Source organism: Scomber scombrus, chromosome 14 (genome assembly GCF_963691925.1).
Source record: "Scomber scombrus chromosome 14, fScoSco1.1, whole genome shotgun sequence".
Lineage (NCBI taxonomy): Eukaryota > Metazoa > Chordata > Actinopteri > Scombriformes > Scombridae > Scomber > Scomber scombrus.
This window is the reverse complement of record NC_084983.1, coordinates 14128565-14144602: the sequence shown is the minus strand read 5'-3', so window position 1 is coordinate 14144602 and position 16038 is coordinate 14128565. Positions and strand designations below refer to the sequence as shown.

General features: G+C 38.3%; 1 protein-coding gene across 1 annotated transcript in view; it reads left to right on the top strand.

Moving 5' to 3' along the window:
• mtnr1bb (melatonin receptor 1Bb) overlaps positions 1-14095 on the top strand; it is a 48620-nt gene extending 34525 nt beyond the window's left edge. Inside the window, exons 2-5 of the mRNA XM_062433886.1 lie at positions 5697-5815; positions 5918-6262; positions 6882-7271; positions 14030-14095. Of these exons, the coding sequence (XP_062289870.1) occupies positions 5697-5815; positions 5918-6262; positions 6882-7271; positions 14030-14095 (920 nt within the window). The remainder of the gene's footprint in view (positions 1-5696; positions 5816-5917; positions 6263-6881; positions 7272-14029) is intronic.
• The last annotated feature ends 1943 nt before the right edge of the window (positions 14096-16038 follow it).

The window sequence follows — 16038 nt, the reverse complement described above, 5'->3', positions numbered from 1 at the left end:
ACTTACACCATCACATCTCAAAAAATGTCCTTAATTGTACAAATGTAACATCATAACAAACTTTACTCACACATTCAAGAATAAACATTACCACACACAACTAAACACACACAATGAAACAAACATCTTAACTGGCATAACTACATCGAATCTGGTTTAATGCACAATTATGCCTTAGCGAGAGCCTCATAACAGCTGTAAAGCTGTACAAAGGTTTATGTAATGCTTGTTATTTCACATGTAGTGTGATGTCACGGCAGTGCAATGGAATAGGGGGACATTTTAGACAAGTCAGACATTTCACTATTGCCTTTTTAAAACAAAACGTGACTTTGACAGCTGTGTGATAATTGTCTGAACACTTAGAAACTCACAATTCCAAATATGCAGTGATATTTGCTGTGTTGGACGTGGTCCAGTTGAAAATTTAAATTGACAATGGCATCCCCATAATTATATATATATTTTTAAAGTTATACGCAGTCCTTTCTGATTGTGTAGAGTGCTTTTTTGTTCCGTGGAAAAATTGTTTGTGAAAATAAGAGAATCATTTTTGAATTACTTAGAAGTAAACTCAAACAGAAACTGTCACCAACCTTTCAAGAATCCTTTTCTTGTCTGTGCCTGCCTTTGTAGATTAACTTTGACTGTGTGATTGTGGAATCTTTCTTGTAGAGTCATAAACTTGGAGCACCAGTTTTAAAGTTTTATTGCCTAATTTAACTAAATGTTGTAACAACCACAAATAAAATGATCTAATTTTCTTAGCAGGCTGCTCATTGCTTAGCATGATTAAAAAAAGCCAGAGATTAGCAAGCACAGTTGTTGCAACATTCATTTTAAGCACATTCTTTTTTTTTTAAATGAAATGGTTAATGATCCAAAATTTGAGCAGTAATTATTAACAAGGTCTATTGCCCATGTGCTTGCTCAAACTGATATTGCTCTGACAGCGCATGGAGGCATATTTGCATGGAAAAAAAGCTTGAAAGCAAGCAAAAACTTGTGCTGCAAGAAGATAAGTAAGACAATTACCAGAAACACTATGTTTTAGGATGATCATTAACATAAAAAGAAAAGTAGAGTTAAAGTGAGTTAAAGTTTAAGTTTGAGTCTGAAATGTCTTCCCTGTAAAGACTGCTGTTGCTTCAAGATTACATGACAAGCAATCTGATTGGGGTTTTTTTATTTTATTTTTTTGCTCTCTGTCTGTTTATTATATAGAGGTTTGTGTGTAGGCTACCTCTGTGTTGGTTTCATGCTTTGATAGTATGTGTCTTTCTCCTTTGCCTAATCTATTTATTGAAGTGCCCACACACACAGGCAAAGCAGTTAGTAATGAACATTAATCTATCCAGACCGAAAAGATAATTTCCACAATTATCCAATATTGGATACTTATCCAATTTATATTCAAATGCACCGGAAATAATGAACAGTATTGGAGTATGAAGTCTTATCAGACTATAATTTGAGATGCCATGCTGCATTTGCTTTAACCCACACATGAAGTAATTGTCCAGAGTTTTTCTTATCAGCATATATATTTGTTGAGTGGGACTGATACATATATACTGTGACTGTCCAAATACTGATATATTAGACAACAATGTTGCCCTCATATTTTTAATATGAGCTAGACTAATACATTTTCTTTGCTGATTTTAAGTGTAATTTAATATATTCATTGTTTGTATATTAGATATTATATCACTTTTCCTCAAAAGTCAATGCAAATCACTCTAACAAACTGCTCAAGCTGCATCAGTCAGTATTTATGGAGCAAAGTTTAGATTAAAACCAGGCCTCAATATGTATGTTACAGAGACATTAATGGATGTTTCATTAATTATTTTAACCTAACTTGTACATTTTAAATGAAATTGTCTGTCATGGCCTTGAGGAAAGCTATTACGGTTAAGGAATGGAAAGCCACAACAAGCTTTGACTGCCATAGCAGCTCTGTGAGACAGTGCTGTTGCTATTTAGCAGGTAGGATGTTCACCATCATCACCACCTTAGATTAGTGTGTTAGCATACTCCCCTGTGCTGATTTACATTTAACACAAATTGCAGCTGAGGCAAATGTTACATTTTGTAAGTATTTGGTAATTAACTAAAATAACCACAATTTTGACCTTTTTGATGATGGTGCTAAAGGAAAGGTCAGTTCTTGCAATGCCTAGATCCAGGCAGCTATCAAAAATCCCACCACATCATTTTGTGTAGAAAAATATCCTGTGCATGTTTTAGTGGAATGATGTGCTTTAGAGCTAATTCTATTTCTTACACTAGTTTTACATAGTAGTCTCATTTAACACTTTTGAGGTGCAGAACATCTTTCATGTAAGAAAAATACAGTTATCCTTTGAATATGCCTTGGCTCATGTAATTGTATTTTGTAAAGATTGCTCAGATCATAAAAGTGGTAACTTGCAAATATCTGTTAACCACCATTTAACGGTTTTCTATACTTTATTCATAGTGCACATTTAGGGTGTTAAACCACAAACGTACTACTATTATAAACAGTGTCTATAAACAGCAGTTTACAATTGTAATAATTGTAGATCAATTTGTCAAAAAGCCACATTAAATCTACTTTGATTCCGTACTATAAAAGAAGAAGAAAAAAGAAAAGTATTTAACAGTGCGAGCAGCAAATGGTGTAATTGTAATTGTGTCGCCTCCACCATACTCGCAGCACAGAGGAATACCTATCATTTGGAGAGGGTCTGGGTTCAGTCATGCCTGGTCAAATCTGCACTATCCCTTGCTACCAAAAGCAGAGCATTCTGTGTTATAGCACTCTGACACTTAAATGATGGGAGAGCTGAGTCCAAAGTGTTTTTCCCCCACCAAACCACCAAACCAAGAGAAGACTGTTGTCCTTGTACAGGAAGTGCAGCATTGCTGGCTTTATGCATCATGGTGCATAGTGACAGTTCTAGGTTAACAACCACACACCAAAGCCACATTTGCACATACTGTAGTTACAAAAAGAAATGTGAGTAAGCTGATATAACTATAAATAAAGCTCAGGTGCACTTTGCACCATGCACTTTTGACATGCTTTGAGCAGATGGATTATATAAGACATGACAAGTTCCCCCAATCCCTTTAAGAGATGTCTGGAAATATGACACATAGGCAGCCCCCCTCCTCAACCATGTCCTTCACAAAAACCTGGGGTCCCTACAGTACTTCATGTCCTTCAATATGAATAGAATGTGTAAGACACTGCTCATGTGTTCCTCTATTTTATCTGGAAATATAGCTGAAATATAAACAGATTATTATAATGGTTATATTGTTACATTTGGGAGAAAGGGGTCTGCTTAAAAAATCTGAGCAGGAACAAGGGTTCTGCTGTGAGAACTAATCCTCCTTAAATTGGAGAATTCAATTAAAAATGCCTTTTAAACCCTTTAAGATCACATCTGTGATCATACTGTGCACTTATTTAACAATATATGCCAAAAGACAATCAATTTCTTTCTTTTATCAAAACCCAATCATGTTTTCTTCCTATAAAATAAAATATGATGTGTACTTATGTAGGCTCGAACTAACCCATTTCAACTGATAATAGCATGACATCCATTAATCAGTCTTCCCCTTTTAGTGGCACAGAAGTAAGTTCCATTATGACACGCCTACTTTTAGTACTGGCATCAGCTTGAAAAAGGAATTATGACTGGTTGTACCAGCCCCGTTATCCTGTTTGCCCTTGCGATGAACATGGTGGTCAAGGCAGCAGAGACTGAGTGCAGAGGCACTCTGTCTAAGCCAGGCATTCGGTAGCCCCCCCATTAGAGCCTTCATGGATGACTACACTGTCACCACAATATCAGTGCCTGCAGGCAGGTGAGTCCTTCAGGGCCTAGAGAAACTCATAGCCTGGGCAAGAATGAGTGTCAAGCCCACCAAATCCAGGTTTCATGGTTCAAGCTGTGTACGACGTTCTATCTCAATGTCTGGGGTAGGACATACTCTCCAGCATGTCCCTGTTGCCCTGGAAAAGGCTCTCTGGAGCATATTTTGAGCAGCTGCCCATCAGCTCTGGGGGAGGGCCGCTACTGCTGGCGGCAAGACCAGGTGCTAAAGACAGTGGCAGAGGCCATTTCTGATGTTACATGCCAGAGGACAGGCTGGAGGGTCTGCTGTGAGGCCATTGAGGTGGGGTGTAGAGGTTTTGCTGGCTGCTCACTGAGCAAACTCTACACCCTGCTTGTCATCACTGGGGTGGCTAAATGGAAAGCCCTCAAGTCTGCCACAGAAGCCGCCGAAAAAGCCTCTCGATGGCTGTGGTTAAAGAGGTCCAACATGTGGGCCAATGCTGCTGGAACACAAGCCAGGGTCTGATCAACCCTGGCTGGGTCACCTTAGCGAGGGTATCTGATGCTTAAAGACCTGAAACACCCGATGACCTCAGGAACATCACTGAAGATGTGTCCCAGCGCATCTTCAGATGTATCTTCCAACTTTAAGGATCTAATCAAACTCCTCCCAATGCTATGTCCTGCCTGTCTACCCCATTTCACTCTGAAATACGTCACAATGCGGAAGTTGGATACTCTTGAAATGCAGTTTCACCTGGGCTTTAACAAAGATACATGGAAATTAGATCTTAGTTAATTATAAATATTACTAACATTAGATCTTTTTTTCTTCTTCTATTAAATCAATAAAAGCCTGGCACTTAAGGTAAATTTTGGGGTTTGGAGTTTGCATGAGTGTATCAACAGAATGAGAAGTGTCAGGATATAATGACTACTCTGTACACCAGTATAAATACAAGGAGATATTACTAATCAGCTGATATCCAGACCAATAAATGAAGCATGAGTGGAGCAGCTGATTCATATGACACACCAACTAGATAGTGCAAACCACAAACCACTTTTTAGATGTGTCTGGGGATTTGGTAGATGAAAAAGCACCAGCATGCCCCAGAGTCACAGAAGCTGTCCACACGTTTGTCCTCCCACTCTGTCAAAACACAGCAAATCTGCCATTATTTATAAAACTTTGTCTATGAACAAGGTAACAGTCTGTGGGGCACAGCAGCTAGAAACCTTTGGTATGCAATCTCAGCTCTCTCTGTCATCAATCTTGCTAAACTGGAAATGCTGAAATATAATCCAAGCATACTGAAAATTGCAGTAGTCCAGTATTTACTGGAGCAAAGTGATTATAAAACCTACTGCAATATAAACTGCACTTTCTTATTACTATAACCCACATAAGGTCATTGCCAATTAAGTAATGTACAGCAATCTAATTTCAGGGGCAATTGTTGATGCAATTTGCAAGATGTGCACGCAATTATCTAAAACTATACCACTGTACTGTAGCAACATGACAAGCTCTGACATTGTAACATAATGTCAGCCTGAGAGGGCACATACAATGGAAAATGAAAGCAGTGATCAAAACATGTAATATCATTGAAAGTGGATGAACACTACTCATGAGCCATCAGAGAATGTGCTTATCCTGATTGCCTGGGCACATGCAGACACATTGCATTGCGCTTAGATGAGAAGATGAGGGGTCAAACCATCAGAGCCACATGAGAGGATGAATCTAAATGGAATTGTATGAAAAGGGTGTCGGCATAATACAATACCTCACATTATAGAGTATATGCATTAAAGAAAACTGAGGCTGTCTCCTTTTGTCTCCTTCTCCAGGTAATGTGTTTGTGGTGAGTTTGGCATTCGCTGACCTTGTGGTTGCATTCTACCCCTACCCACTGGTTCTCTATGCTCTTTTCCATGATGGATGGGCACTAGGAAACACACAGTGCATGGTAAGACAATATCAGCAACAGTATGTTTCAGTTTACTACAAGTAACCTCTCTCCAAACACAATCTGACACAAACACTGCACTCTTTCCTCTTATCTGTTCAGGTCAGTGGTTTCCTCATGGGTCTAAGTGTCATCGGCTCCATTTTCAACATCACTGGGATTGCAGTAAACAGATACTGCTACATCTGTCACTCATTCTCCTACAGTCGGCTGTACAGCTATCGCAACACTCTGATCTTTGTTGCCTTAATATGGCTGCTCACAGTAGTGGCCATTGTCCCGAATTTCTTCGTCGGTTCCCTACGCTACGACCCGCGGGTCTACTCCTGCACCTTCGCCCAGAATGTCAGCAGTTCCTACACAGTGGCTGTAGTGGTGATTCACTTCCTGGTTCCCATCGCAGTCGTTACCTTCTGTTATCTACGCATTTGGGTACTTGTGATTCAGGTCAGGATTCTGCTTCTCCACATGGTTATTTATGTCTTTATTGGAACACAAAAGGTATTAATAGGGGAAGTGTTTGAATGGCATAATAAGGCCAAAGCAAATACACCTATAAACATGTCATCAGCTGTAAATACTGCAGACACCCCATGGGATTAATCAGTCCACCAGGATTCATCCAAACTGGACCTGTAACGTAGAAAATATGGTCTTTTCTAGATTAGTGCTTGACCTTTAATTATTGACCCTTTACTGGATGAGTCAGTGTAATTTCTTTAAATGTCAGAATACACTGACAAAATGCATCATCACACCAGTGAAATGCCTCTCGACATACAACACAAGAGTTAAGCATTTTGATCTTTAATTGCTTGTAAGTATAGATAAGACAAATCTGTATAGTATAGATATGACAAATCTCAAAGATTTGTCAAGTGCCTGTCAATGCCTGGGATTTCAGCTGAGACACTATGTTTGACAAAGGTAGATGGATTCAATCCCTGGAATAGTTATAGATATCAGGGTGTGTTCTGTGTAATGTTTGGGTGTCTGTGCATGTGTGGGTTTCTGTCTGTTTGTGTAACAGAGAGGCATCTATCTTATGTGGTCTCATCATGTCCAGGTGCGTCGTAAAGTGAAGACTGAGGACAGCCCTCGACTCAGACCCAGCGACATGCGGAATTTCATTACCATGTTTGTGGTCTTTGTGCTGTTTGCCATCTGCTGGGCTCCACTTAACCTGATTGGCTTGGCGGTGGCCATAGATCCATCCCGTGTGGCTCCCCGTATCCCTGAGTGGCTTTTTGTGGTCAGCTACTTCATGGCCTATTTCAACAGTTGTCTGAATGCCATCATTTATGGCTTACTCAACAGGAATTTTAGGAACGAGTACAAACGCATTGTCACATCTGTTTGGGTGACTCGGCTTTTTGTGACAGAGACTTCACGGGCCGCCACGGACGGCAGGAGCATGCGGAGCAAGCAGTCACCGCCACTCAACAACAACGAGTCAGTCAGAGATCGCATACACAAGGAATGAAATCCTCAACTCTGAAACATGGATCCATGAGCCTGTTAAATGGTAATTCCTGTTTTTATGTGACATCCAGTCAGTTGTGCAGCTAAAGAGTATCAAGTAAAAGGTGAAACTGGAATACATGGCTTGGTGGTTTACTATTGATTGACAATATACAGAGCAGGTGAACATGTTTACATCTGTGGATATGGATGTGGATAAGGATTCCATATAATTTTATTTTATAAGTTTATTGTTGGGATGATTAACTCAACAACTGTAGTGCTAAATAAAGACAATTTTTCAGGTTTTCTCTGTGACCTGTTTAATGGACAAACATTTTAAGAGATGTTATTGTGTCCTGGGAGAACTGAGCCATGGATCGCAGTTTCATGTTGTCCTCATGACTACTCTAAAAATAATCTAAATGGTACATTAATATTACATTACAAATGTAATATCCTTTAATGTCTGCTGCTGTAGACTCTTAGACATGTTTATCAGTGGGTAACCACTGATAAACATGCACCTCTCTTTAGTAACTTCAAAAACCTCAAAAAGTAAAATGCGCCTCACACCTGAATGCTAGATTAGTAAAAGAGAAGACAATGTCATTCCGTGGGTGTAAAATCAGTCTGACAGGGTTAGACGTGGTGACACTGATGTGTTCAGAATTGCACACTATGCCTAAATGCGGCGGTAGCTTACACTCCATGCTGCCTGATCTGACCCAAGAACAAGACACAGAAACTTAGTAATAAACATAAACATCAACTTAGTAATGGCTGATACAAACCAAGTCATGGCCAAATCTAGGACCAAACCATTTAAAATGTGTCAATAAACATGGCTGTTTTATTTTCAGATGGTGCATGTGATGTAGCAGGTGGAGGACACCTACGTACATATCTACTATTGCTGCTTTATCCGTCATTTTGCATATCGCCTGTACTTTTTCAGCTGCTGCAGTTTCACCATGCTGTAACTTTATTGCAATAGCAATTCATGCAATAGGTCATTGTGGGATACATTTAAAGTCATCCTTTATATTATCTTTGAAATAGAAAATGTATTCTGAATGCACAAGGAAAAAAATACAAGGAGTAATTACTGTTGTGTCAGCCTTTTTGCTGAAAATGGCATGAAAATGAATTTGATATTACAACTGAAATTATTCTTCAGTCATTAATGTTAAATTATTTCATCTCTCAGATAACATTCTGCACTTAACAGCTTAATGTAAAAAAATAAAAAATACTTAAAACAATATCATAGCCATTGAAATACCACATATGGGGGTTTCTTTATTTTCATAATTTTTCTACAATAGAGTTGCAGCATGAGTTTTATACATAGCATAAACAACCACGATTGCACCTTTTTTCAAAGATGTAACAGTATAGAATATATATTATGTTTACACCTTTTAAAAATACAATATATAAAATACAATGTATGAATAATATATAAATGCATATTCTATAAACAGCAATGTTTACAAACAAAAACATTAGTAGTGTCTGATAACAATTCGTAGCCAAAAATATAAAAGAGTGGAAGTACCAGGAGGAAACAGAATCTAAACCCACTTCAGGCAGTACAGCCTAATTCAGACAACAACCACAGTGCAGGAAAGTGTGACAGAGATTTCGCAAATGGAGAGCACAACTTCATATATTTCTGTCATCATATTAATAAAATCATGATGCAATAAATTCTTCAAGTTCAACAGCATGTATGATCCTTTATCTACTTTGCTATACACACTATGCAATTTGGAACACAGTGGCCGTATGCTCACATCACCTAAAAGATCATATATAGTTAATAGTGTAGCTGAGATGGTCCCTTAACTTGAACAAGATGTCACAAGCTCTTATGTATTTACTGTAAACAATGCTGCTCTCCAGGTCGCACAATAACAAAATGACTAAGATACACAACCAGCTCAGGGTGTTTGTTCTCCTGCCTCAAATGTTAAAACACCTTCAAACCTATCTAGAAAAAGTAAGTGAAATAATACATTTACTGAATGTACAGCACACAATATAGAATGGACAGAAGTTCCTCTGCCTCCTACATCAGATGCAGTAGATATTTTTCAAATATTCAATGTGCGTTAATCTTATGCAGTGGCAACTGTTATTTTTCATTCAGAAAATCTTATGCAAAATATCAGCTTTTCATTTCACAGGTACTTTATTTTTGTTAATTACCGTTGTTATTTTATTTTCAGATAAAAAAAATAAAAAATAAAAATAAAAAATAATCCTTCACCAGGGACAAATTTTGATGCTTTCACTGTGGGAAAGAAAGGAATAAAAGAGAACATTAGGGGAAGTGTTAGGAGTCATACTATAACTTGGTTGTATTTTATGGAGTGACATTCATCGCCTCTTAGCTGAAGTGAACACATGCATTGAAAGACGTAGATTGTTGAGACGGTACAGCTCATATCTGTATTCCCATCTCAGGGTGCCTACCGAACATTTTGTTGTCTTAAACAATCGTCCAAAACATTTGCAGTTTATTAGCTGCCAGATGAGTGGAGTCTGAAGACATTTCAAAGGGATATTTTGTAAATTAGTGTCATTATTGTTTTTAATTGTGGTATATTGTTATTGGGGACGTGTTTTTTAATATGCAGCATCAGATGCTCAGTAACCACACAAAATTCAAAGTTTATAATGGGATTATGGTTAACCTCTCTTTCCATTAATTCTACTACACTTGCAAAGTCCATCTAAAACAATCTCTTGTTTAACTGACATGTACTGTACATTGCATCACTGCAAATTTTGTTGTTTTTTTTTTGTGTGGAGTAATACAATTACAGTTGATTTGGAATCAGCTTCTATAATCACAAAAAACAAGAAAAAAAACACATTTGTGTCCCCTTATACAGGGTAATAAAAGAAGAAAAAACAATGTTCAAAGCCATAGATCAAGTATGGCAACAGATGCAAAGCTCAAAGTCATACTATAAATATTCCTGGGACAGGACAGATAAAAGAGCGTTATGAGCAGAGGAAGAATGTTTGGAGGCCAACAATGACATTTGTGGTGCAGAGGAAGGTAGACAACAGGGGGACAGTAAGTGAGTAAGATTTAGATAAATATAGGTGATGACATGCTGCACTGACATCAGGTGGGAAGGTCATTCCACCATTGGGGAAGCGGGAGTGGTGTCTAGGTCGCTGCAGGGAAGGGAGAGATGAACAGCAACAAAAACTAAAAGAAAAGTGATGTTGTTATGGCACAGAGAAAACTAATGCTCAAACATCTGGGGAGTCTTTTAGATGCACTTGGAGGAACACGAAGACTGCAATTTAAACCAAAGAAACGGGCATAGCTGAAGGGGTTTGGTACACAGAGACTCTGTCAAGTTATTGCTAGGGAAAAACTTTAAAACACCTTGGGTCTATTTTTCCTTTCAAAAGTACTGCCTTACAGTTAACACAATAGTGTCAAATTTTAAAATATTATGGCGAGTGCCATATTTTCTATTAAAAATGAATCCATTCAGCAAACCTGTCTTGCCTCCATATTGCTTCTTTTTACGTATTAAGGACATCCGTCTACAGAAAGTTTTCTTCGCAGCATCACACAGCAGGTCACATGCAGACCTCAGGCAGGAGACTCGATTGTCAAAACAGAAGAACAAATATTATCTTTTTTCTCTTTTGTGTTCTTTTTCCTATGTACCCTATGGCAAAATTATGTAACTAAGTTCATTTATGTTCCCTATGCTCTCTGTCTGCACCCATACTTTGTTTTCTACATGCAACCAAATATGACACCTTGCTTGCCAACCAAAAGGATAGGTTGTCTGTTTTTTCAATCTACATGTTATAAAAAATGTATCCTATCATTTACAGCCTGGCTTAATAGCACAACTGTTATGTGGGGACGTGCAGGTGAAGCCAAATGCAGACAGGCTGGGAGACAGGGATATACATACAGTATATGGTAGGAACAAGGCATTTATTGTAAGGTGAAGAAAAGGAGATGCAGGCCAGGGGCAGCGACTGGTAGCTGGAATATTAGTGTTAGAGCTAGGGCAGGTAGCTGGGAAACTGGAAGCTGGGAAAAGCAGAGGTCCAGAACAGGGAAACTGGGCTGACAAGAAAAGGGACGAGAGACAGGGACCAGAGACAGAGCAGACACCTGCAGGGAATAGGAGATAGGGTTAGGCAAGAAGCAAGCAACAAGGAGAAGAAAAAAAACAGGATAAATACAAGCAAAGTGGCTTGAAGCGTAATATCACTGACAGGTGGCAGAGTCTACGATCTGGCAGAATGGAAGTGGCAGGGCTGAGTATCTGTAGAGGGTTCGATTACTGAAATGAGGTGCAGCTGGTGTGGCTCTGCTCTGACTCTAGTACACCTTCAGACAATCACACACGCACACACATTTCGACCCCATTATTTCAGATGACAGAAGGCACGGCCATGACTAAAGAGGGAGATGCCCACAACAGAGCCAATTGACAAACTATTAACTGAAATAGGAATAACATAAGAGGAGAACCTAAACTATTATTGGCATGTGTAATCAGTAAGATCAGCAGTGTAGGTGAGTGGAATGCTGCATTGTGCAGAGACACAAGCCAAAATGCCGACCATAAGCCAAAGGGTGTCTGTCTTAGGGAGGAGAGCACATAGCAACTAAGCTCCAAGAGGGATTTTTTAAGGAGCACTGGAACATAAAGCCCCAGGTGTTGTTCTCCAGTACCTGCACAGACAGCAGCCACACAAACCAAGTAACAGGCAGACAGGGCGGAGAGGGTCGTGTCACACACACACACACACACACACACACACACACACACACACACACACACACACACACACACACACAAAAGCACACACACACACACACACACACACAAAAGCACACACAGGAGCAAGAAGGAGAGAGCCACTCAGGGAATGGCAACTAGTTACAGAGACACAGGATCGTGACAACAACCTTGTAGCTTTAGTTTAAAAAAAAAAACTACTCTGCTCCAATTTCTCTCTTGGCTTTAACAGTCCGTTTAGGCTAATATTTAGCCCTCCAAATCATCATATAAATCTTGCTTATTCTTGTTCTTGTTCAATTGTAATTAAAAAACACTGTCACAATTTTTTGGATGCACAAGCCCTACAATGCACATGCCTTGTTGGCTTCCTATTTCCAAAAAGGAGATTTGTTTGTCTGGTTTTAGATTACCATACTGGGCTTTGTTTACACCAGGCGAGACGCTTCAGCAGAGTGTGGTGTGCTGAATACATGATTGTAAATGAAGCGAAACCACATTTTTATGTTCTGGGTCAAAAAAGACAAAAAGTTAACCAATGTTTATTTTTATTACGTGTAAATTAAAATAAAATGTATATTAATTATAACTGCCTTCAAAATAAGGAAGTAAAGCAGTGAGGGTTGTCACACCATTTTTCATTGGAAGATAAAAGCTGAGGTTTCTGTGTGATACCAATCATTTTGAGTGGTGCACTGTAATGAGCTGACACTCTCACATTTCTGAATTACGCTGTTGGTGCCCCTCTTGCACCCACCCCAACCTCAATGCACAACATCCATGCAAGGTTAATGTTCTACTAAAACATTCATTTACTGATACAAAAAATGTATTATGAAATGTATTCCATAATCATACAACTACTCGATAATCAGGGTTCAATTAAATTGTTAAATTCACATACAGTTATATGCTAATTAAGGCTATTGTATGTAATTGGAAATACCAATGTATGTATATTTGATCAGATACTGTCTGCTATGCAGAACCCTGGCAACCATGCGGACATGTGTAGGAGAGAGAGAATTATATCAGTCTCCTCTATTCTCCTCCGCTAACTATAAGCTACATGCCTGCATGGCACAACTCGAGTTAAAATATCTTGCCCCATATAAGTTTAATAGGCTGATGAATGTAGGCAAATGATTAACTGTACATGTGGCAGCTCTGAAGCCTTTATTTTCATCTGGACCTATTGTTTTTTCTTTGTATCATTAAGGGGTTATGTAACAGCTCACAGTTTAAAACAGACAAGGATGCAACACTGATCTTTTTTTTTTTTCCATCAAAGAAGAAAATGAAATGATAAGCCTTGGAAACATAATGGCATGCACTTACAGTTTGTTGTCAAGCAAGATACACAGTAAAAGTGAAGAAACCAATCCACATATTTAAACTCTGACTATGAAAACATTAATGAAACAGCTTTTTAAAACATTTGCAAAGCACAAATAATCTTCACCTGATAAATATTTACACCCAGCGGCCAGTTAATTAGCTGCAGACGCAGGTAGGATCTCTGCTTGCCGGCAGCCTGAATTATTTCAGGCATGACTTAAATGTTGGAAATGTTACACAAGTATTCCTGTTCATGTTGACTTGATGCTGTTACACAATTACTGCTGATTTTTTTAGTGGGACGTCCACTCATCGGACGTGGGGTTCATAAAAAGGGGTTGTAACTGATAAAAATGTGGCAACTGAGTGTTTATCTTAAAGTCATAAATGGCTCTTGTGAAAAAAAAAAATATTGTAATGTTTTATTACTTTTCTGGTGCAGCAGACAATTAAAAATTACTACAGAAATTAGTGATTGAACTTTGCATTTCAGGCATTTAGCCAGGTGACTACTGTGTCTTGATAACTGTGTTCTGTTCCAGCAGCTGTGTGAATGTGCATGCTTGTCTGTTGTTCTTTATGACCGATGTTCATTCAACAAGAATTCGCCAACAAGTGGAGACCGCAACGCCCAGAGGACAGTCTGAGTAACATGAGCCAAAGGGAAATATGTGGAATGTAATGGAATTTGAATTTTCAACACTCAAAAAGGCTTGGTTGTGACACTAAGTCTCATCAAAATGAACTGTGTGTAAAAAAATTAAAAATAAATAAATATGCATTATGTGTACAGTTCTCCTGAAACACGATGTTATGGAAAATAAAATGAATCTATAATTTATGATGTGTGATATTTGCTCATTTGTGCATCTGGAAAATCATCAGAAATACACTCTGACATAAGCATTTCAACGCTCTCTTTCTCCACAGGACATTGCATTTCATATTTCATATTTAAGTGGTTAAAAAGTTTCTTAAAAGCACAGATTCACTAAATCCAACACATTTCCTGTAGTTGAATGAGGCACCCTCTTAAGACTCAGAATTAGGCTGAATTGAAGCTAGAGAGCTTTTTGCAAGCTAGTGGTGCATACTTTGAACTCCCTTGTGCCACCAGGCCCTGCTGCCTTGCAGTTGTAGAGCCTTCCCAACTCTTCTTTTATGTGGCTGGGAGAAATGGATAGAAAGTTTCAAGGGAAGGCATATTAAAGAATAAAAGCATTAAAGCATATTAAAGGTTCACCATTTTTCTAATGACAGTATTAAAGCAACAGTCAGGTGCCCATATGAATGTTAAAGAAAGTTTTCTCTTGCTGTAATCATTCCTCAAGATCCCCTCCAATGCATTTATATAATGTAACTAATGGGGGATACAATCCATAGTCCTTGATTTAAGAACAAATGTATTTAAAAGTGGTTTTTTTCTGAATATGGGGATTCAGTCATATATGACTGAATATATGAATATATGAATATATGAATATTTGTATACAAATTGATCAAATCAAGTGGAATATGTCTCAGTATTTTCCTGTTTAGCTGCTGTGGGACAATACATACTAGCATAGGGAATTTGGCACTAAAACAACTTTAAAGATATTGACTTAATTTGATTTTTTTGGAAGACTGAAGCTTCATATTATCTTCAAATAGACATTTAAATACATTTTTGCACAGACAGAGGGATGTGGATTTTTTCCCCCCTTAACTTACATGGAAAGTGTATTATCAAGGGATCTCTTAATGGCCAGTATAAGCAGGACGTATGATTACAGCAAGAAAACACATGTGTCAATGTTCATTTGGGCATCTGAATGTTGTTTTAGGCCAGATTTGAAAAACTGTGAACCTGTACTTTAAGGTGAGGATGTGAAAGATAGTTAACATTTATGTAAAGGGTTAGGGTTAGGGTTAGGGTTAGCGGTTACATTTTTAATTTTTAATTTTGTGCTTTTTTTACTTTGATCCACCTCTACCAACTAATCTGCCCTCGCAAATTACAGGTCTCAGCACACCGAATTTTAAAAATAATTGTCAAATTATCAGTGCATGACACAGAAGTGTTTTTAGCAGTCTCTCAAATGCTTACAATGTTATGAAGTCATTTATAGTCACACAGTTGTGTAGTGTCGTTGCCTGACAGACACCCAACAGAATAAGGCATTCAGCAAAGTAAATGCAGATTAGATTTTAGCAGACGGCAGGACACGGACAAGTGGCTGGAGGTGATCCAGCACCGGAGGCGAGGATTATGATAAAGAAATGGGGATGTGGTTGAGATAAATTACTGGTAGCTCCAGATGAATAATTGCAGTGGACGATATCCAGATGGTGGTCTCAACTCATCCTCATAATCAAACTGAATACACACATGGCTGCTATAATGTTAGAGAAAAAGGGCAATATTTGCTGTTGATACAACTGATGAAATATCTTTCATGTGGAGAAAATAACACTTTCTTCACTAAATAAAGGTATAAAATGGGGATTTCTTGGAAATTGTGTGATAAGACACTTCTTATCTAAGTAAGGATTTTGCAAGTGCTAACCCTCATAGCCTCATTCATAAATATGTGTCTTCAACCACAATACAATAAGCGGAAGGGGGCAAAACAGATGAAAAGT